The sequence below is a fragment of the Caretta caretta genome, chromosome 5 (assembly GCF_965140235.1).
Source record: "Caretta caretta isolate rCarCar2 chromosome 5, rCarCar1.hap1, whole genome shotgun sequence".
Lineage (NCBI taxonomy): Eukaryota > Metazoa > Chordata > Testudines > Cheloniidae > Caretta > Caretta caretta.
Window position 1 is genome coordinate 35,647,546 of NC_134210.1, and position 22,367 is coordinate 35,669,912.

General features: G+C 41.5%; 1 protein-coding gene across 3 annotated transcripts in view; it reads right to left on the minus strand.

Moving 5' to 3' along the window:
- Positions 1 to 507: 507 nt before the first annotated feature.
- SLC38A9 (solute carrier family 38 member 9) overlaps positions 508 to 22,367 on the minus strand; it is a 73,622-nt gene continuing 51,762 nt past the window's right edge. For all 3 annotated transcript variants that reach the window (XM_048850837.2, XM_048850838.2, XM_048850839.2), the window contains exons 12-15: positions 19,008 to 19,121; positions 16,974 to 17,122; positions 4,909 to 4,998; positions 508 to 3,152 (exon numbers count right to left, since the gene is read on the minus strand). In XM_048850837.2, the coding sequence (XP_048706794.1) occupies positions 2,987 to 3,152; positions 4,909 to 4,998; positions 16,974 to 17,122; positions 19,008 to 19,121 (519 nt within the window). In that variant the 3' untranslated portion in view covers positions 508 to 2,986. The remainder of the gene's footprint in view (positions 3,153 to 4,908; positions 4,999 to 16,973; positions 17,123 to 19,007; positions 19,122 to 22,367) is intronic.

The window sequence follows — 22,367 nt, forward strand, 5'->3', positions numbered from 1 at the left end:
ATGATGGCTACCAAAACACATGAAGATAAATACCAAAATAAGAAGGTTTTCCCAGTCTGTAACTTGGCAAGATTGGGCCCAATATTGCAGTAAACATGCAAAAAATCCTGTAGTCAAACACCCTTGCTGACTGCATAACATACTGCAGGATCAAGATCATTGTGAGGCAATGAGAAAAGGGTGGGTAAAATATGCTGCAGAGAACTAAGAAATACAGAAGACTGGAAGATAAGGGCACACAGGAGAATGACAAGCACAGGGCAAGCACTTCTCTCTGGCATAGGACATATGGTACATATACACAGCAGTCCTGCTTGAAAGGCACAAAGAGTTGTGCAAGGTAAAATGAAAAGTAGCTGCTTTGAAGCAGTTCTTTCACTCCACAGTGACTATTCCTGACCTACTCTTGCTTATATTTCTTGCATATTAAGCAATACTATTGAAGGCCTGGGCCCTCTACAGCTTGAGGACCTCTGGCCATGACGTTAATATGACCCTGATCACCTCTAAAGATTTCAAGTTATTTATAAGAGAAACGCAATAACATTATTCTAGACTGCGCCTTCCATTCTACTTTCAGATAAAACAACAAAAATTCTTACCCCCAATTAAAATTCTCTTTTCCCAGTTCTCAGCTTCTCTGAATCCCCCACATCATTACTACTGTTGGAACATTATTCAACTTTTCTCCCCTTAATTATTCTAGAATTCAGTTTCTCAGAAGACCATTCCACTCAATTTAAACCTGCCAATTCTTTATTACAGCCCCAACATTTGGCTACTAGGTGCACATAAGCGTATGCCAGGAAAGCTCTGGGCAGAGAGTGAGCACAAGGAGGGAGCTTTCTGCTTCCCCCAAAACCTGAAGAAAATATTCCCCAGCCACCCTGCAACGGGAGTCACAACAAAATGTTCTGGGTCAGATGTACGAGCCCATCTGACAAGAATCATCTGGGCAGAGAGATGTTGGGGCTGGGGCATACTCCGCCCTCACAATAAGAGGGCACAATAATACTATTTTCACAGCACTGATTGTCTATCCATTTTTGGGCTGGTTCCACAATGGGCCCAAACCTCACCCACAAACTTTACAGTCTCCAAGTTCTCTTTCACCAACTCAGACTCCTATTTCCTCACCAATCTTTCACACTTTGAGACTTCTAACCAAAAGCATCTCTAAATTCATTTTCCATTTTAGCAAGAGGCAATGAAATCTGACATTTGTTTAATTCCATCACGAATCGGATGGAGCGCTATGATTGTCTGATATAGAAACATCACACCAACAATTCCCTCTCTGAATATGTGCATTCACACTTCTGTGTGAACATACCAGGTGTGAGATTATGACTCCATTAGATGCTTTCTAGAGAAGTTAATGTTCCATCACTCAGAAACCAGCATTACACCTGCATCATGTGGTATTTAACGGGTGCTGGCTACTGGGCAACAGCTTTTCAGAGAGACTTTTCTCCCACCAAAACAGAGATCATTCATCCAGAACTTCCTCCCAATGAAGACAATAGGAGTTTTGCCACGGACCTCAATGGGAGCAGAGATGGACCCTTTGTGGACTTTATAACAATCTCAGTCTTTGTGGTTTATACCTGTGCATTTCCAATTATGTGCATACTTTCATAAAGTCCTAAGGGCATGCCTACAAGGTCGTGCCTTGCTATTACTCACTGCACATTGACAGACACAGATTTTCAGAGTTGCATATGTGAACTAGTCATCTAGCGGAGCATCTGCAGGCACAATTGTGCATGGTGACTGCATATACAGATGATGCATTTTCAATTTTGTACTAGTGATTCTGAAACTGCACCACATCGCATAGAATATACAGCACGTGTATTTTGTACATTAGATTATAGTACATTTTAATACCGAATATTTGGCAGCTACATTGAAACAGGATTTTTAAATTTTCACACAATCTTAATTTGTTATTTTTGTCAGTTTGTGTGTATTGTACATCTCTCTGACTATACTGTCATATAACAACATGAATAGAATGGATGTTTGAAAAGCACAGTTTTCCTACAGCAAGGGATTTTCACAGTCTGAAATCCTGCAGGGGCACAAGAACTACACTGGACATACACGAATGCTCTGATCATTTGCGTCCAACGTACATATATGAAGTAAACCTGCTCACGAGAATACACAACACACAGCTATTCTAATGGTAACAGTTATAGGACTTGGAACGAAGAGAATCTCGGTCCTACTTCTAGTTGAACCATCAACTTATTCTGTAACTTTGGACACCCCTCATTACTTGACCTATTCTCAAAGGCCAGATAGTGTGCATGCAGCATTCTGGTTGCAGGTAGAAACGGTATTGATTTCTTATGCTGTTTCCGTACCTGAGGTTTCTTGCATATATATATATATATATATATATATATTTTAAAGGTTACACAAAGTTATATTAACAGCATGCTGTCATCTGATTGGCTATAAATTAGCTTTACAAATACAACCCTTTTGTCAGTAACAGTCCCAAACAGCACAGGAAAATTAGGGCAACTGTCACTGTAGAATATTGCGAGGGTTTGTTTGCTAATAAGGGCAAGAACCACGATTTTGGAAGAAAAGAATTCTGTAGCGTAAAGCTGAAAAGTAACTATTTCTAAAAGTGAAGTGTGGTATGTTTTATCCATGTGGAAATATTTCTCTCTACAAAATAAAAACATTTGGGCCAAAATCATCCCTGATGTACTGTCAATGAAGTCAGTGGAGTTGTGCCATTTACAAATTTGGCCCATTTTATCTATTGTGATGTAGTATTTCCAAAAGATGCATTTCCCTACAAACCCCTGAAAACTGTTACTAAGACACAGTTGTCCTTTGCTTTCAAAGATGCAGATTTTCTCAGGAAGATATTGACAGACAGGAGGTTCTCAGCTTTTACGATAGAGCTGCTGAAGTCAGTTGTCAAACCTCAAAATACTACTTGTGAAAGCCAGCAGGAGCGTTTTCACAGCAAGAACTGTGCGATCAAATTAGCCAGTCCTAGGATGAGTATAAAGATGTGAACGATGAGTGTTGACCACGTCAGCTGCCCTGACTGACGCAGGGAGATCATGTAGATGAGGGATGGATACACAAATACAAAGGCCAGACCACACGTTGCTCCAGAATATCTGCAAAAAAATGAAAGTGCTTTGTGTTAACTCTAGTTCCTTGGGGTTTTTCCTAAAACAGTCTTCCTGAATAATAATTATTTGCTGTCACAGGCAAAAAAACATTGTTTTCTGTTCCTCATTATCTGCCTCCTCCTCCTATGGCATTTAATTACTTGATAAAGTATTTCTCCCCAGAGCAATCCTACTGTCAAATGAGCCAGATGCTTCTGAAGACAGACTTCCTAACTTTGATCTTGATGTATTTTACTTTCGTTTGAGGAATCTATTTACGTATATGTCAGAACAAGGCCAGATAATATCTTTTGTTACTGTTTAATGTAAATATCAAAGATATGAACCTGGTAACATCCCAGGGGCTTAAACAAAATGTATATGAGCTCCTAAAAAGCATTTATCTGGTACTGCAAGAACATGAAGCGAGACAAGCACCAGCAAGGACCAACCCATAGCTACTGAAACCCTTTCCTACGCCTTCTTCCAGTGATGACTCCAGCCTGACTCTCCACTAGCTATCGAAGCCCTCTCCCAATGCCAGTCTGGCTTTTTGACAGCTATCAAACCCCTGGTGCAACCCAGTATTTGTTATTCACAGGCATTTTTTTCCCATTCAACAAGTTTCAGCTGTCCAATCAGGGAGCAGAAACAACAACATATTACTTAGGTGACCAATCGCATGCCCAAGAATAGCAAGTAGTTGAATTACACAGTTCATGAACCATCCACAGGTTGAAAACTGTTTGGCAACTATCAGTAATGAACACATTAGCAAACATCAGGATCAATTCACAAACAGAACAACATGCTGAACACACCATGTAATTTATGTTCAGTGACTAATCTGACTAGTTCTATTCTCGGAGGATAGACGTTTTCCCTAAAAATAAATTAAATAGAGATTATAAAAAATAAAAGAAGACACAAGGAGTTAAAAAAATAAAATAAAAAATAAAAAAAATCTGAGTCTAGCAGTTTCAGAAAATGAGTGAAGAGTGGCTACAGTGACTACACTGGCCCCAGTGCCAATTGCTGTGGTTTTATAATCACATATTCCTGTTTTTTGAAATGCCTTCTTTTCCCGGTGGTTGTGTAAAAACCCAGACTAACAACAGGGGAAACTGACTATTCCGAAAGCATTTCCAAATGCAGAAAGTAAACCCTCTGGAAAAAATTGACAATATTTTCTCAATCTCCCTCAATTACAGAAATCATAGGAGTTAATTGCAACAATAGTAGGTTTAAATAAAAATCAGTCAGAAGTGTGATTTTTATTTCGGCCTTCCTTCTGTCTCAGATTTTTTATTTATTCATTTTTGCTGTTTTTAATCAGCCTCTTTTAAATCAATTTTTAAATAGTCTTTAAAGATTTAAAAACAACCACAAAAACTCCACAGAAACCACTTGTGGTAACATACAAATAGGGCCACACAGTAACTTAGTGACTTTATGCTGAAAAAATCATGTATCTGATTCAGAATAAGCTGGTAAATTATGGGGACCCTGGATGAGATCTGAAGGAAACTTATTCCAAATTCACATCTGTCTGGCAATCATCTCAACCCTCTGAATGACCCTTTCCAAGAACTACGATTAAACAAAGCTCCATATGCTAACATCTGACAGCACTCTAATTTTTTGTATACTTACTATAAACAATAATAAAAATACAGTAGATTGATCTCTGAGAATTTGTCTGGCACCAAAAAGTAAATTTCATTAATATTCAGGACTAGTTCAGAGTGCAAAGGGTACCTACCTTATGATACCTCCTATATTTGGATAGAATATGGCCATTGTCACTCCAAGTCCTACAACTGCTATGTTTAGAACCAACACATGGAAAATACTAGAGAGAGGGGAGGAAAACAGTTAATATATGTATAATGCCACAGTGTAATAAGAACATCTTTCACTTATTGGATTACAATTTAAATGTGCATCCAGTAGGAGTGCTACTTGTAGGACTCATCCTATTAGAGCTAATTAATTTCACAGTTAACTTGACACCTACAGAATATTGCACGTGCCAGATTCTGAACAGATTTAAATGTTTAGACTCAGAAATTTCTTCAGCAGAGATTATGTATAATTTGGCATTTCTTAAAACATACTTAGTTACTCTAGCATATGAAAATCCATCTGAAACATCTGAAGACAAAGAAACAGTACTGTATAACTGAATTCGCACATGAAAAGTGCCTGGATCCAGAGAATGAACTGTGCTATATCAGTGGACTAATGGATACCAGAGAAAGATGCATCACAGAATGGAAAGCATTATATAGAATACATAAAAACAAATCTTAATACCCTGCTTGTCACATTTTGATTGATGGGTAAGACAAATGTTTAGGTTTCTGAATTTCACTTAATGCATGACCTAAAATTTACATTAGGCTGGTTTTTTTGGATAAACAATATATTTTCTACTCTTTTACGTTTAGTGAGTAAACTTGAACAGGTTTTGCTTTCTGAATGAACCTGCTAATGCACAGAAAGCATTAATGTTGTTTAGATACTAGTGATAGGGCTGTGCATGAACTCTCGACTCAGAGAATACCTGAATGTCACCTGCCTTTAGGGTCTATAAATGTTTTTATATCTAAATATCAGGAAGGATCTGACTTAGCCACACAGATGTTCATCTGGGAATGAAAAATACCAAACACAGTCAAGACACAAATATTTATGGCTTTTGTTTACCTACTCTTCTGTTGTGTTTATTTCATTTTGACTGAAGTCACCATTTTTTTTTCTTGCCCAACAAAGGTATTTCTCCGATGGAAAAGGTCAGTCTCTAAATAGATGAGCTTCTAACTATGTCACACTTGAACTGGCATGAGTGAACAATTTAAGGGCTGAAAAGTTAAGTGCTAATTTACAAGGTAGGAAGTGAAATTAATAAAATAAAATGAAATAAAGGGGTCTTATAAAAGTTTAGGGGAAGAATGGATATTTTAACCATAAAAGAATAAGCTAAGATAGACAGCACTAACAACTGTTCTTAAAGGGACATTTCAGAAGGAGAGTAAAATGAATATCCTTAATTACACAGCTAGTGTTTTAATAGCACAACAAGAAAGGGTGGGCATTAGATTTAAGTTGTCCACTGGAGAAACACCAGATGGGGCTTTAAGAAAAACACTGAATATTTGAAACTTTATATAAAAGCAAAGTTACAATACAACATGAACATACTACATCATCTATTACTTATTCATCATCTAGTTAGTATTCAGAGAACCTGGTTAAAGATACCGGCTTGCTGGCTGGGAAGCCCTCCTTCTTGGAATATACTAGAAAGGGTGACCAAATTTCTAAATACCCATTTTTTTTTCCCAGCACTTCTCTTGTGTACATACATGGTGTGAAAGATTTTCCATTACAAGGACAGTCCATATTTTACTACCACAATTCCACAGGAGGAAGGGTCATGTACTTCCAATAATGTGCAATATATAGCCTTAGTGCAAACAATTTGTCATTGTTATTTGTCATTCTACTTAAAGGGAGATCCTTTACGGGAACATTAAGCAAGCAAGTCAGGGGATCTCTCAGAAGCCAGCATTTTGTCATAAGATTAATCTTTTAAAAAATTTCCTCCCCAAATCATCTAATTCTTGAACACAACCCAACACATGTACAAGTACGTTCCCCTTTCCTGCAGCCTCTCCAACAGAGTACCTCCCTAATAGCAAAAATATGGAGGATATTAATTAGAGACAAATGCTATCTGTGCAGTAAGTTATAAAAATGTTCTTTATGAGCTGCACAAATTGAAGATGTATATCTCTTTTGCCATAAAGAGATGCACTTATCCAGATCAATTTTTGTCCAGATCCCTCTCCCATTCTTTTCATCTGGGTTGTTTTCTTAAAAATCTTTTTCATTCTACATTTTATGTATCTTCGAAATTAAACCTTTTGTTCCAGCTTGCTCCTGGGTTAACTCCTGAAATGTTGTTAAAAGTCTAGTTAGAGCCACCTCATATCCAGATTTCACAATAAAGTGTTTGATTTGTAAATATTGAAAATATGGGACCTTTACATTATCACATACCTATTGATAGGATTTCAGATCAGAACCCAGGAACAGCTGTCCCAATTCACTAATCTCAGCTCTAACGCACAAGAAATAATCAAACACTTCCTAAGGATAAATTCCTGATTTTTAATGAAACTAGCTAAGGGAAAGGGCCTCGGTGACAGGAATTTTAAAAATTGGTCCAAAGCTACTAAGGTGGTCTGGATGAATGGGCGATTTTTTATTTTTGGTGATCTAAATTTCTTTTTAATCTAACAATTACTATGAATAGCTGTATCTGGGCTCCAGTCTTGTTCAAGTTTTACCGAGTGTTTGGATGGCCTATTAACTCAATTGAGTTGACATTTTAATTGTGATACTTAATAATAATAAACCAAATTAGGGAAAGCTAGTCCACCTTACTCTGTAGCCTTAGACAGAACTTAGAACTCACCCTTTGTCTTTTATGGTTTACATATGGTTTTAATAGTGCATCCTGCCAGGTTTTTAATGTCAGGGATAAAACAGGGATGCAGTGAAAGAAAGAAACAAACAAAAATACAGTGGATGCCAGTTAACAGCACTCCCAATATTAACAACTTTTGGTTAATAGCAACATTGAATTCAATGTTAATGGGAGTTGGACAGTGGCAATATGCATACCACTTATTAACAAAAGGAGGACTTGTGGCACCTTAGAGACTAGAGACTAACAAATTTATTAGAGCATAACTTTCGTGAGCTACAGCTCACTTCATCGGATGAAGTGAGCTGTAGCTCACGAAAGTTATGCTCTAATAAATTTGTTAGTCTCTAAGGTGCCACAAGTCCTCCTTTTCTTTTTGGAGATACAGACTAACACGGCTGCTACTCTGAAACTTATTAACAACGGTCTTGGGAAGAAAGGCCCCACCACAAGCAGGTTTGTGGGGCTGCAGCCAGGGAAGGAAGCACATGGGGCTTCCCGATACCTCTCCCTGTGTTCTTGGGCTGTGTCCTCCCCTGGCACCAGGGTTCTGGGCTCAGCACATCCTAGTACTTCCTTTCCTGGCTGCAACCTTGCAAACCTGCCTGCAGCTGGAGACCCACTGCCCACACAGGAGGTAAAGGGCCCACAACCCTACCCAGCAGCAGAGCCACTGCTTGAGTCCCAGCACTGTGGGGTGTGGGCAAGGCAGCAGAAGGGAGGGAGGCTGCAACCTGGATGCCAGGGCTCTTCAGGGAGAGTGGGGATGTGGTGGGCCTGCATGGTCCCTCTCCCTGCATTTTCCAGGCTGTGCCCTGCTCTAGCACCATAGCCTGGGCTCCATGTGTCCCTGCGTTTACTTCCCTGGCTGCTGCCCTGCAAACCCGCCTTTTGTTTATTGGCAACTCTCCTTTATTAGCAACTTTTTGCTGGGAACCAAGAGGTTGCTAATAAGCGGCACCCACGGTAATAACTTTGTGAGGACATTCATCTTTACTGAGGCTACCCTACCTAGCCAAGACATTTTCTATTTGTTTTGTTATTTTATTCCACATTGGAGGGTAATTTCCTTTAAAAATATTATGTTTCTCCACAATATTTATTCCTAAAATATTTTAAAGATTCCCTTACCCATTTAAATTTATGTAGCTGACAGCAGTTGGTTTTGATCCTTTCAGGAACATTAATTCCCAGAATTTCAGATTTATCGTAGTTTATTTTGAAGCCCGATACCTGCCCGAATTCTAAAGTCAATTGTTCTATCGTTTTTAACGAGGCTTCTAGATCCTGCAAATATAACAGGACATTGTCAGCATACAAAGCTATTTTGTGTTCTGAAAGAGATGTTTATCAAGGGGCTATTTCTCACATTGAGGGCAAATGGCTCCATAGCCAAAGCAAACAAACTGGCAACCCTGCGCTTCTACCCCTGGACAAAGTAAAAGGAGGGGATTGATGAACATTAACCAAAGAAGATGCTTGAGGATGAATACATAGGGCTGATATGCCCCTATAAAACGAATTTCCAAAACCAAACCTTACTAAAAATCTGGCTGAGGTACTCCCAATTCAAGCCTGTCAAAGTCATTCTCAGTGTTGAATGAAAGCAGCATACAGGAAGAATTATAAGAATTAACATTACGGATCAAATTCAGAGTTCTGATACATCAGATAGGTGCCTGCCAGCAATAAATCCAGATTGGTCTGGGTGAATACATTTGGGCAAAATGGACACAATCTGTTTGCTAGCACCTTGACATAAATGTTAGCATCCACATTTTAATTAAAGAGATAGGCCTGTATGATGCACAATTGGAAAGATCTTTTCCTTCTTTAGGAATGACCACAATTTCTGCTTCTTTCCATGAATCTGGAATCTCATCCCCCTGCTATATACCATTAAATAATCCAGTCAAAACAGGGCCAACACTTGCTTTAGAGCTCTGTAATGCTTCCCAGAAAACCCCTTGGGACTTGAAGCTTCATTGGATTTTAAGTTCTTAACTACATCTTCAACTTTCCGTGCAGCAATTTGCCTATCAAGAGCTGCCACATTATCCTCAGAGCTGAGGTAGTTCCACATTTCTCAAATATTTATTTATGAGTTCAGAATTTGGCTGTTCTGAAGTGTATAAAGTATGGAAAAAGTTAGCAAACATTTCAGAGATCTGTGTGATGCCAGTTACTAAATCTCCTGTTTTATTTCTAATCAGAGGGAGAGCTGATTTATCCTGTTTCTTTTTAAACTTTCTGGCTAAAAGCCTATCCGTTTTATTGCCTGTTTCATAATATTTTTGTTTAATACATCTAACGGTTTGCTCAGCCTTATCTGTTTTTAACAGGTTAATTTTTCCTCATCTCAATTATTTTCTTATATACTCTTTTAGAGCCTGTAGATTTGCGTCTACCTTCAAAATCAGAAAGTTCTTCAATTGAACTCTTCTACCAGACTCTCATATTTTTGAGGTATGAGGCTTTAGTTATGAGCGTCCCCCTCATTACGGTCTTTCTAGCATCCCAGTGAGCACTTACTGAGTCCATCCTTATCGTTTTCTTCTATGTCTTTTGAGACATTTTCTTCCAGGTCTTGAATTCTAAGGGGGTCACATAACACAGCTCTATTCAACCACCAGGCCCTTTGTTTTTCCACTGAGTCCCAGTCTTTTAATCTAATATATGCAGGGGAATGATCAGACCAAGTTATACCTCCCAGACTATCCTTTTAACCAAATTAGCCAAGAAACAGGAATCAGATCAATCCTGGCATAAGACCCATGAGTAGCGGAACAATATGAATCTGGATGTCAGAGACCATACATCTCCCACTAGACATCCACCAGATCCTCATTTTCTAATTTGGGCAAATAGTATATGGGCTAAGACATTACACTAAATAATGGATATTACATCCATGTGGTTATATGATAAAGCGATAGAGTTAAATGAAAACTGGGCTGTACACAACCCAGGATATTATAGGGCATGTCTACACTGCCCTATAGTTTGGGCTACGGGGGCACAAATAGCTGTGTGTACCAAAGTGCTGCATTGTAAATCCCTTGTGGGGGATACTGCAGGCATGAACTTAAAGTCCCTAGCTCACACTAACGTAGTCCTGTTTGAAGAAGACTACATTAGTGTGAACTGGGGACCTTTAAGTGTGTGCCTGCAGCGTTAACGGGGGGAGTTTCAGTTCAGCACTTCGGTGCACGCTGCTACTCACACCCCATAGTCTGGACTACACAGCAGCGTAGACACGGCCTAAAATACCCTGGGTTCTACACAGCCCAGTTTTCATTTAACTATATCCCGACACCATTAAAACTATCTGAATGTAATATCCATTATTTGCCGTGATATTTTACCCCATACAATAATCTTGTTCTTCTAGATTTGGACTGTTTCTTCTGCTGTCGTCTTTCCTTTCGTCTTGGTGACATATCTTTTTGAGCTGTTCTGGCTCTCTTTGACCTCACTGATTCCCAGGGATTTCTTGGTGATGTGCAGGACCAAAGAAAATCAGCAGATATTGTGAGACTTGAGATAAAAATCGCAAGAGCTGGCAACGCTGGTGATGGCATTCAGAAGGTAAATTGCATACTGTTTACCTTTTCCTAATACAAGAACAAGGGAACCTTCAATTACACAGAAAGGCAGCAAATTTAAAGCTAATCAAAGGAAACACAATTAGCCTGTGAAACTCACTGCCAGAAGATATCACTGAAGCCAAGAGCTGAGCAGTCATATTTGTTAGGATTAAACAACAGCTACAATGAAAGATATAAACCCTCCTGCTTCAGGGCAAGAAACTTTCCCTACAGGCAGATTCTCTCTTTTTCCCCACTTGCTCCTTCCTCTGAGATATCCGTTGTTGGCTAGGGTCACTGAACCAGATGGACTACTAGTCTGATCTGATATGACAATTGCTATGTTTCTAACCTGCAAGTCCCTTCTTCTGTTTAAGTAAAATTCACAGCCCATCTGACCTTCAGGCTATAGAGATAGCTCATCCTCACTCTAGGGAGAAGGGCACAAAGAAGGACAAAAATTTCCCTAGTTTTGATGTAATTCAGGAGGACATGTGCGAACAAATGAAAACAAAATCCCTTTAACAAAGTTAGCTATTTGTAAGGATAAGAAAGGAGGTCTGTGAGGCAGGGCTGCTACCTCAAGCAAACTGGAGTCAGACACAACAGCTGCTAGAAACAGGCCCTCAAATGTTAGGAATTTTTCTTGGGGGTGGGGGCAGGAGACATCTTACAAGAGGATGGTTATTACACAAAACCTTCAACATTATGGTAGGTACAATTCGTCCAGGTATAATCTGACTAGACGGGGTGCTGTCATATGGTGAACCCCTGAATGATCACCATTAGGGTTGCCAACTTTCTGATTGCAGAAAACCAAACACCCTTGCCCTGCCCCTTTCCCAAGGTCCCATCCCCTGCTCACTCCGTCCCCCATCCCTACATTGCTCGCTCTCCCCCACCCTTGTTCATTTTCTCCAGGCTGGGGCAGGGGTGCAAGAAGGGGTCAGAGCTCTGGCAGGGGGTGTGGGCTCTGGGGTGGGGCCAGGGATAAGGAGTTTGGGGTGCAAGAGGGGCTCCAGGCTGGGGCCGAGGGGTTTGGAGCGTGGGCTTTGGGAGGGAGTTTGGGTGTGGGACGGGGCTCAGGGCTGGGGTACAGGAGGGAGTTCGGGGTGTGGGCTCCAGGTGGCGCTTACCTCAGGCGGCTCCTGGAAGCAGTTGGCATGTCCCTCTAGCTCCTAGGTGCAGGGGTAGCCAGTGGGCTGTGCGTGCTGCCCCTGCCCACAGGCTCTATCCCCATTTCCAGCCAATGGGAGCTGTGGAGCCAGGGGCAGAGGCAGCGTGTGGAGCCCCCCTGGCCACCCCTGCACCTAGGAGCCAGAAGAAGCAGCCAGCTGCTTCCAGGAGCCATGTGGAGTTGGCCGCTGTGGCCAACAAGACTTTTAGTGGCTTAATCAGCTGTGCTGACCAGAGCCACCAGGGTCCTTTTCCAACCAGGAGTTTTGGTCGAAAACCGGACGCCTGACAACCATAACCACTGCAAAAGCAGAGTCTTGATGGTGCTACCCTCTCTGGAAAAGTCTAGAATTTTACTTTACTGAGAATATATTTATAAGATTTCAGAAACCTTAAATCTGATTCTGTATCAGCCCCTTTACCCCTAGCCAGCCTACTGGGGAATTCCCCTGGTGGGACACAGTTGACTCAGTGATTGTACTACTCCCCCTCAAAGCCCCCACCATAGAGAAAGTAGTGAAGGAAGCCTGTAGGATTAGATGGGTGCATGGCCCACTAGCTATATTCAGTTGCCAGAACAGCCCCTTAAGAGCTGTTGCAGCAAAGCATAGGTTGGAGTAGCTTCAGGAGAGTTCTAATTTACACTGGAGGCCAGGCAGGCTCCCAGATGGTCCCACAATTTGGATGCAGCAAAGATAGCTGAAAGCCATCTATGTTCCACCCCCAACTCCATCCTTGCATTGAGTGGCACTTAGACAGAACAGCAGTTCTAGCCCCTTTATTCTAATAGCTACAGGAAACAGGAGGGTTGGGATCTTAATCAAGTCTCAGTGATGTTTCATATTGGAGGATTAATCTCAAAGAACATAGGAATGGCCATACTGGGTCAGACCAATGATCCATCTAGCCCTGTACCCTGTCTTCTGACAGCAGCCAATGCCAGATGCTTCAGAGAGAACAAACAGAACATGGCAATTTTTGAGTGATCCATCCCCTGTCATCCTGACCCAGCTTCTGGCAATCAGAGGTTTAGGGACACCCAGAGCATGGAGTTGCATCCCTGACCATCTTGGCTAATAGCCATTGATAGACCTATCCTCCATGAACTTCTCTAATTCTTTTTTTTAACCGATTTATACTTTTGGCCTTCACAACCAACCCTGGCAACAAGTTCCATAGGTTGACTGTATTGTGTGAAAAAGTACTTCCTTTTGTTTGTTTTAAACCTGTTGCCTATTAATATCATTTGGTGACCCTGGTTCTTGTGTTACGTGAAGGGGTAATAACACTTCCCTATTCACTTTCTCCACACCATTTGTGATTTTATAGTTCTCCATCACATCCTCCCCCAGTCATCTCTTTTCTAATCTGAACAGCCCCAGTCTTTTTAAATCTCTCCTCATATGGAAGCTGTTCCAACCCCCTAATAATTTTTGTTGCGTTCCCTGTACCTTTTCCAATTCTAATATATCTTTTTTGAGATGGGGCGATCAGAACTGCATGCAGTATTGAAGGTGGAGGTGTACCATGAATCTATATAGTGGCATGATAGATAACAAGACAGAAAATATCATCCATTTTTAATGGTTCCTAACATGGTTAGCTTTTTTGACTGCTGTTGCACATTAAGTGGATGTTTCAGAGAATTATTCATGATGACTCCAAGATCTCTTTCTTGAGCGGTAACAGCTAATTTAGATCCTATCGATTTGTATGTGTAGTTGGGATTAGGTTTTCCAATGTGCATTATTTTGCATTTACCAACATTGCATTTCATCTGCCATTTTGTTCCTCAGACTGCTAGGATCTGGGGGAAGGTCTGACTCTCTGAAAGAAGGTTGGGGAACCTGAGCTAGAAAGAACCTGCTTTTTATCGAAGCAGTAACTACAGTTGAGCAACTAAGCAATAGTGACTACAATATAATTAAGTTCAGTATCCTTAGAGGAATCATGCCAAAAACTGAAAAGAAACTGTAGAGAAGGGGATTATTTTTTTTTTAAAAGAAGTGAAGATAGTGACTAAAAAGCCTGAAAAAGAAATTAAAAACATTACACTCAGCATGGTGGCTACTTAAGCCCACCATGCTCCAGTCACAAGGAGGCACGCACATCACTAAACAAAAAGTAGGAAAGCAAGGGGGAAAAAAAAAACAAAAAAAACCCCAAACAAACCAGTATCATTAAATGGCAAAATTAAAGAGGTCATTGAAGGCAAAGAAAGGTATTCTTCCAAACTGGAAATCCAGCCTAAGTGACGCCAGTTGAAAGGAGCATAAAACATGGCAGGTAAAATGTCTGATGGATATTAGGACAGCTAAAATGGAATTTGAAGAGCAAATAATCAAAGACAAATAACAAGCGTTAACTGTAGAGTACTATAGAGAGCTACAATATAGTTAACTATTGAGTGCTAAGAGTTTAACTATAGCAGAAGCAGCAAGCCTGTGAGAGAATGGCTGGGTCGGCTGGGCTACCAGGCAGAAAAGGGAGCAATTAAAGAGGAAAGACATTGCAGAGATGCTCAATGATTTCTTTGCATCAACCTATTTATCCTCTCAATACAAGAGGCAACGAATTTAAAACTCACAGAATGAAATACCTTTTTATATCTAACCCACAACACATAATTAACCAGGGGAACTCACTGCCACAAAACATCATGAGAGCCAAGAGCTTAGCAAGATTCAAAAAGGATTAGCCATTTATACAGGCAAAGAGAACATGCATAATTACAATAGACAGGACAATAAACACTCATGCCCCAGAGCATAAACCACCATTAAGTACTGGTGATTAGGAAGATGCTTCCTTCCAATGGTTCAATTTTTCCATAGTTCCACTACAAGATTTTTTAATCTTCTAAAACATCTGGTACTGGCCACTGTTGCAGACAGGATACTAGACTAGATGGACTTTGGGTCTGACCCAGTGTGGCAATGCCTGTGCTAGTGATTTACAAACTCAGGACACATCTTGGCCAGGAGAAGACCATGAGAAAATTATCTGCCCTTTTGACTTAACTCCTTCAACTACCTGTGAAGAAAAGCAGTGGGGCAAATATGTGCAAAAAGATGCTAGCACAATGAATTGTGAAGGTACCTGCCAGAGGACTAATGTACTTGGAATAATGTTTTGGAGATGGACACTCCCCACATCACCAGGTATAGGTCTGCTAGAGATCCTTTACTTATTTGCCAGGAACTGGAACATGGCAGGGAGGAGAACCCTTTCTTCAAAAGGTCAAGCTTTTCCTTAGAGCATCTGGGAGATAGATCTTAGAGCAATGAGGCATTCCCTTCCTTCCTCCATGAAGAGTTAGCAGACTTGCCTATGTAGGACTCCTGGAGCTCTTTGTTTCCTTATTGGGTCTAGTAAGCTATAACTGTTTAATTGTCTAACTGACCAGCATTGGTTTGCCTAAGTGAATCTGCTGGAATGTAAACTGGCAAAAAGTTCCCCTTCAACCATTCTGAGTTGTGGAGTCAACACATGAGAGAAAATTCTGCCCAGAGAGGGATGCTTATCCTTTGTCTAAACTCAGTTCCTGATTGCAGATAGGAAGAAATAGCTATATCGTGTCAGGCACCAGACCAGCTAAGAACAGCTGCTGGTCTGCTCCCTGACTAACTGTGCTGCTAATAGCGTTGCCAACCCCCAAGGATTGGCCTGGAGTCTCCAGGAATTAAAGATTAATCTTTAATTAAAGATTATATCACATGATTAAATCTCCAGGAATACATCCAACCAAAATTGGCAACCCTAGCTACTAGGCAACTAATGAGCCCAGCTGTACTGCCTTAGCACTGTCAGAGTGGCCACAGCCCAGCTGGCTGCTGGTTTAGCAGTCCTGCTCATAAGCCTGGCCCCCACAGGAGTTCAGTGGATGTTCAGTGCATACCATGCACTTGCCCTTGCTCCTATCTCTGCTCTCCTCTGGCTTCAGACTTCTGGCTTTGACTGTTTATCCACAGAACAGACACCTACAGAGTTCCAGGGAGAGGTGGGGCAGTGTACAAACCTGCCCACATCTAAAGGCCCTTCCCCCAGCCTAAAGGGAAGAACCACTGAACCCAGGACTCAAGCAAATACAGGGGACAACAAATGAAAACACAGGGATGGGAATGAGGGTCAAAATCAGAGGGTGACACCAAACAGAAAACCCCAGATAGTATCCACTCTGTTGGAGGGGCACCTATTGAGTTCCTGGGGTGGGGTGGGAAGGGCACAAGCCCGGTTACATCTAAAGTCCCCTCCCCCAGCCTAAGGGGTCCATAGAACAGGCAGCTGAAATGCAAGATTTCTCATCCTGCCCCAACAAATGCGTCACTGCCCTGACCTGCAGAGCCCACTTCTGAAGGCAAGAGCAAAGCTTATTTTTCCATGCTCATCCAATCTTTAGCCTTCACAAACTTAGCCATCAAATATGTCACTACAAAACTGCAGGGGTAGTTTTTGAAACACATATGTCTCCCCCACTGCAAACTCCACAGCCTTAGTGGAATATCTGACACAACAGGACACCAGTGAAGCATTGTATGTCAACCCCTTGACACAGGGTAGAGTCCTTACCTTGGGTAAACGTTGCCAAAGATGTGTCCTAATAGCTGAACTCGTGCCAAATAGCCAAGCAGTGGGTACACAGTTATCATCTGGAATAGCAGGAACAATCTTGCAACAAATGACATGATGTCATTGCTGGGAAAATTGTCTAAAAAATTCTAAAATAAGAAAGGCTAATTAGGCAGGATTGACAACAGTTGTATTAGATTCCTAACAAGTGTTGTGAGAGGAAAAAATGAAGCCTGAATAGTGCTTCTCAAATCAAAGACATAAAATTGAACTCTCTCTTGTGCAGCCTGTATACAACTAAATATAACCTAAGGTTTGTAATATGAAAGGCCAGTGATATAATTTGTGTATTGCCCTCACTAGATGACATTTATTTTTCCAAACAGCACACATCCCTGAGTACAGAATATGGAGCTGGCACCGATCTTCATATGCAAAGGATTTCAAATGCCCCTATTATCCACAATATTGTGTTTACATGAATTAATTGTAACTTAATGTTTTGTTGGCTCTAGGTCCCTTTACCTTGGGAATCATGATATTCCAGCAGTCATCTAATTGCCCAATAAAGTGCATAAACAGCTCTTGGTGCAAGTGAAAGTATCCTTCCTTCCTGTGAAAATTCATAAAACCTTATTCGTTTTCGGAAACCGCAGCTCCATGACAAAGCCACCTTTTTGGGGACCTATTTGTAATAATTGAAGCTGGATCCTATACAGATAATAAGCAATGGATGGATTCGACAAGCTGAAATATCTGTTAAATGTACAAACTGTTCCATAACTGTTTTGTATAATTACTAACAATAAAAGAAACAAGTGTTTGACAGCCATTATTTAATCATGGCTCTTTCAAATGGCTCACAGAAGAGCTTCCTCGTTAAACATTATCTTCAGTCCTGATATGGCTATAGCCTGTCAGTAGCCTCCCTCCATGTGGTGCTCCACTGGGGTCTCCACATGGTTTAAAAGAGAACTAGATAAATTCATGCAGGATAAGTCCATTAATGGCTATTAGCCAGGATGGGTAAGGAATGGTGTCCCTAGCCTCGGTTTGTCAGAGGGTGGAGATGGATGGCAGGAGAGAGATCACTTGATCATTACCTGTTAGGTTCACTCCCTCTGGGTCACCTGGCATTGGCCACTGTTGGCAGACAGGATACCAGGCTGGATGGACCTTTGGTTTGACCCAGTATGGCCATTCTTATGTTTTTATGCTAAGTTCTCAACAGGACATGCACAGCATCTTGCAGTAAATGATTCATGAAAAGACAACCTCTTTTTGAAGCAGCCTGAGGCAAAGGGATCAGGGTGGCCCAATGGATGGATGAGAGAGTGGAAGGTATGACAGCCTTCCTGCCAGTGTATTGCACTAGTGCCCAGAGGCCTCAATCAGGGCCCCTCACAGTACTAGGCACTGTATGTACAGATAACAAAAAGATGGTTCCTGCCCCCAAAGATTTTACCATCTAAACCACCAATCCTGTACAGATTAAGGTGGGTATTTCATTTTAGTAGCTATGAATAGCCCCAATGACGTCAGTGGGATTAGTCACTGCACATAAACTTAAATTCACACATAAGTCTTTGCAGGATCAGAGCCTAAGGAAGCCTGACCTGTTCAGCTCATAGTCAATTAGCCTTCAGACAAATTAGCCAGTGTAGTGCCCCTCCCCCGATAAATTAATAAAACCTAGCCAGCTCACAAGTTTGATTTAATTTGTTTTTGAGCACACTTTGGTCCTCCCAGCCCCAATGGTTAGACATCTGTTTTACCATGTTTATCCTTACATGGCTATGGAAGTAGTGGCAGGCAGATTAGTGAGTCGATGCAATCATCAGTATTTGTTTGTCTAAGTGTCCACAACATGCTAGTCACTTTCCACACATTCAAGAACAGACAGTCCCTGCCCCAAAGAGCCACCAGTCACACAGATAGAGACAGACAGAAGTTAGTAGATGAGGAACAAGTATGGATTTTTACACACAGTAATTAGAAGGGATGGAAACAGTGCAGTAAAGTGTCTTTCCCTACCTGTTCAATGCACTCTTTGGACAACGGCGGAGAGGGAAATGCAGCAAAAATTAACAGTCCAACATAGAGATATGTTAATCCCACCAGGAAATAAGCAATGGAAAGGTCTCTCACCTGCAAAAACAAAATTCTCTTTTTATTCTGGCATTAACATACACAGCAAAGAACAAATTTGATGAACTAACTTACTGGTTAACAATATACTAGATATACCACACTAAGTTAGTTTCTTTGTAAAGCAACTTATTTGATAAAATGCGGACCATTAATGCAACTACATGAAAATAATTCATTGCAAGATTCTGAACAAGACAGCAATAAAGAGAGACAGACAATCTTATCTTAGACAATGACAAAAGTTAACTTTGGAGTCTGATCCAATTGAAGTCAATGGAAAGAGTCCCATTGACATCATTGGGATTTGGACTCCATGCACAGATTTTTGAAGTATTCTCCCCTCTTCTGTCCTTACGCTCTTAAATTCTTATGGGGTTAAATGGGCGATCTGCCTGAGTGAAGGCAAATTTGTCCCTTTAAACAGGAAGAAGGTACACAAAAGCAGTCACGAGGCAGGTATTATAGATCTATTTAGATCCGACATCAACAAAAGGATCCCAGGAACAGCTTCCTCGACAGATGTAGGGTATTACTGCTAAACACCACAATCATGCAAAGAATACAAAGGCTAAATAAAGCCTCTACAGCCTTCTCATATACACCCACCCACTAACAAGTCTCAGGACACATTCAGCACAACTAGCAGGGATAGCCAAAGAGTCCATTGATACCATATGTCAAGTCTGTTGTCAGGACTAAAAACTGGCAGCTAACACACATCAGCAGACCAGATTCAAGCTATAATGAAAATGATCTTTTTTAACAAAGTGCTTTGAAACCCAAGAATATGGTCTACAGAGAAATCTTCAAAATGCACACATTTATCATGTTAGTTCCTATGGATGTAACTAAAGAGCATAATCTAACATCTTATACTGTAATATGAAAAAAACCCACATGCTGAAAGAACACAACATAATGTAAGCGGGGGAATAGTCCCACTATTGTGGGGAACTTTCCTGGCTTCTGCACTACACCGGTGAAGTGGGCTAGCGAAAGGATCTGAGTCCTCGCTCCCACTTCCTTTACCCAGTGGCCTCCCTGCCCTTGAGGGCTCCCCTTACACTCTCCTGTCTGGCAGAGTCCTCGTAATCCCAACAAGGCTGGGCCCAGGATTCCTGGGGGGCTCGACCCCCAACCCTGCTGTGGTCACCTAGGACAGGGGGTAGGGTGCCCCCACTCTGGGGTACTCTCCCTGCACTGGGCACTTCTCTGACCCACCGACCATTACATACTATTGAAAGCAAATGCAAGTTATTTAATGAACAATTAATTTTTAAAAGAATAAGGAAAAATGGGAAAGGTTAAAGGAAACACATCACCCCGCTCTGTGGCAGGGAACATCACAAACAGTGTCTCTGGAATGTCAGGACAGTTCACAGTCTGTTCCTTGTAAGTTCCAGGCCTTCTTCTCAGGCCCTGGCTGTGCTGTAGGGATGCTGTGGGTGGGACACTAGCTCTGATGGTGGCCACACGCTCTCAGGCTCTAAGTGGTAGGATGCTTCTTCCCATCGTGGCCCCCACCCTATCAGGGTTATGATCCAAGCCTGGCCTGCAGAGCCTCTTGGCTGGGCCCGCTGCCCAGGGTCCCCCTCGCTCTCCCCAGCTGCTCACAGCACCCAGCTCTGGACTGCTCCTGCCCCAGCTCCACCACTGTCTCTGCACTGCTGCTGCTGCTCTGCCTCCAGCTCCCTGGGCTGCTTCTCTGGCCCCTCTGGCTCTGGTTGCTACAGCTCTGCTCCCAGGACAGGTCTGCTCTGCAGGCTGCTTCTGTGACTCTGCTCCCAGCACTGACCTGCTTCGTGGGCTGCTTTTCTGGCCCCTCTGGCTCTGGTTGCTGCAGCTCTCCTCCCAGGGCAAGTCTGCTCTCACTGGTCTGTGCCTCTGGCTTTGGGGCTGCAGCTCTGCTCCCAAGACAGGAGCTGCTCTCTCTGGATCTGGCACAGCTCTGCTCCCCAGCTCAGCTTGCACCCCTGCTTTCTCTTCAGCTCAGCCCCATTCTGTCTGATCCAGGCAATACCAGCTCACACGGAGGACAGGACCTCCCTGGTCTCCTGACTCCCTGATTAGGCTGCCCACCCTGTCATTCAGGATGACCTGGAGTACTGCCCTCTCCCCCTTGTTCCTGAGGACACTCAGTCTCAGGGTCCTCGTTTCCCTATCAACCCCCCTTTTAGTACTGGGAGCTAGCAACTAAAACACCCCCACTGAATGTTAGTAAGGGGGCAACAGTGCCCTTAAAATGGGAAGGCTGCTGGGCTGAGAGAGAGAGAGAGAGAGAGAGAGAGAGAGTGTACACTTATTTTTAAAGGCCAGATACAGCAATCCAGAATAACCATATATTTTCTGTTTCAATCACTCCCTACCTCCCAGAGGTATTATATGCTTTTAGAACCATATTTTTATAGTAAATCTTTTCACTATAATTATTTGCCTTCACTATAGTGTTCTGTATAAGCATTGTACATTAAATTATGGCCAAAATTTTCAAAAGTGGGTGTCTAAAGTTAGGCTCCTAAATCCATATGTAGGTGACTAATTATAAGAGATGAAATTTCCAAATGTGCCGAGGACCCAATAGCTTCCAATGAAGTCAAAGAGAATTAATGGGTACACAGCCCCTGTGAAAATCACTGATTTAGGTACATAAATACAGATTTAGGAATCTAACTTTAGGCAAAGACTTTTGAAAACCTTGACCTAAATGTATATACATTTAATACATGTAAAATTTGTGTGGACTCCACTTGTGAAATTTACTAAATTTACTAGCAAATTTCACATAACAAAGGATAATTAATTAATTAGTGGAAAAGCAATCACATCCACTTTTGAAATAATTTTCCAAGCTGCAGAACTTACTGACACATTAACCTTTTAAGTACATTAAAATAGCCTAATAGCAACTAATTTCCTACATCAATCACTGCTTTGGAACTGCATTATGACACCATTTGTTTTTGGTTATTAACTAGCAAGATTCTGTATTATTTGTCTGCATGCTTTCTCCAGGACATTCACTACCACTTGCCAAACAATTTGTTCTGATGATGCTAGTGATCAGCTTCTTAAAGGATTACAGGTAACACTTTTGACATGACCTTATTTTACTAGGACTTATAGTGACATGATCAGGATTAGTAGGCCTCCAAATTTGTCCTACTTTTCCCCACTTATATCTGTTCACAAAGTCCATATATGTACACATTTTTCTTCTAATCAAATAGTCTAATGTCTTTTTCT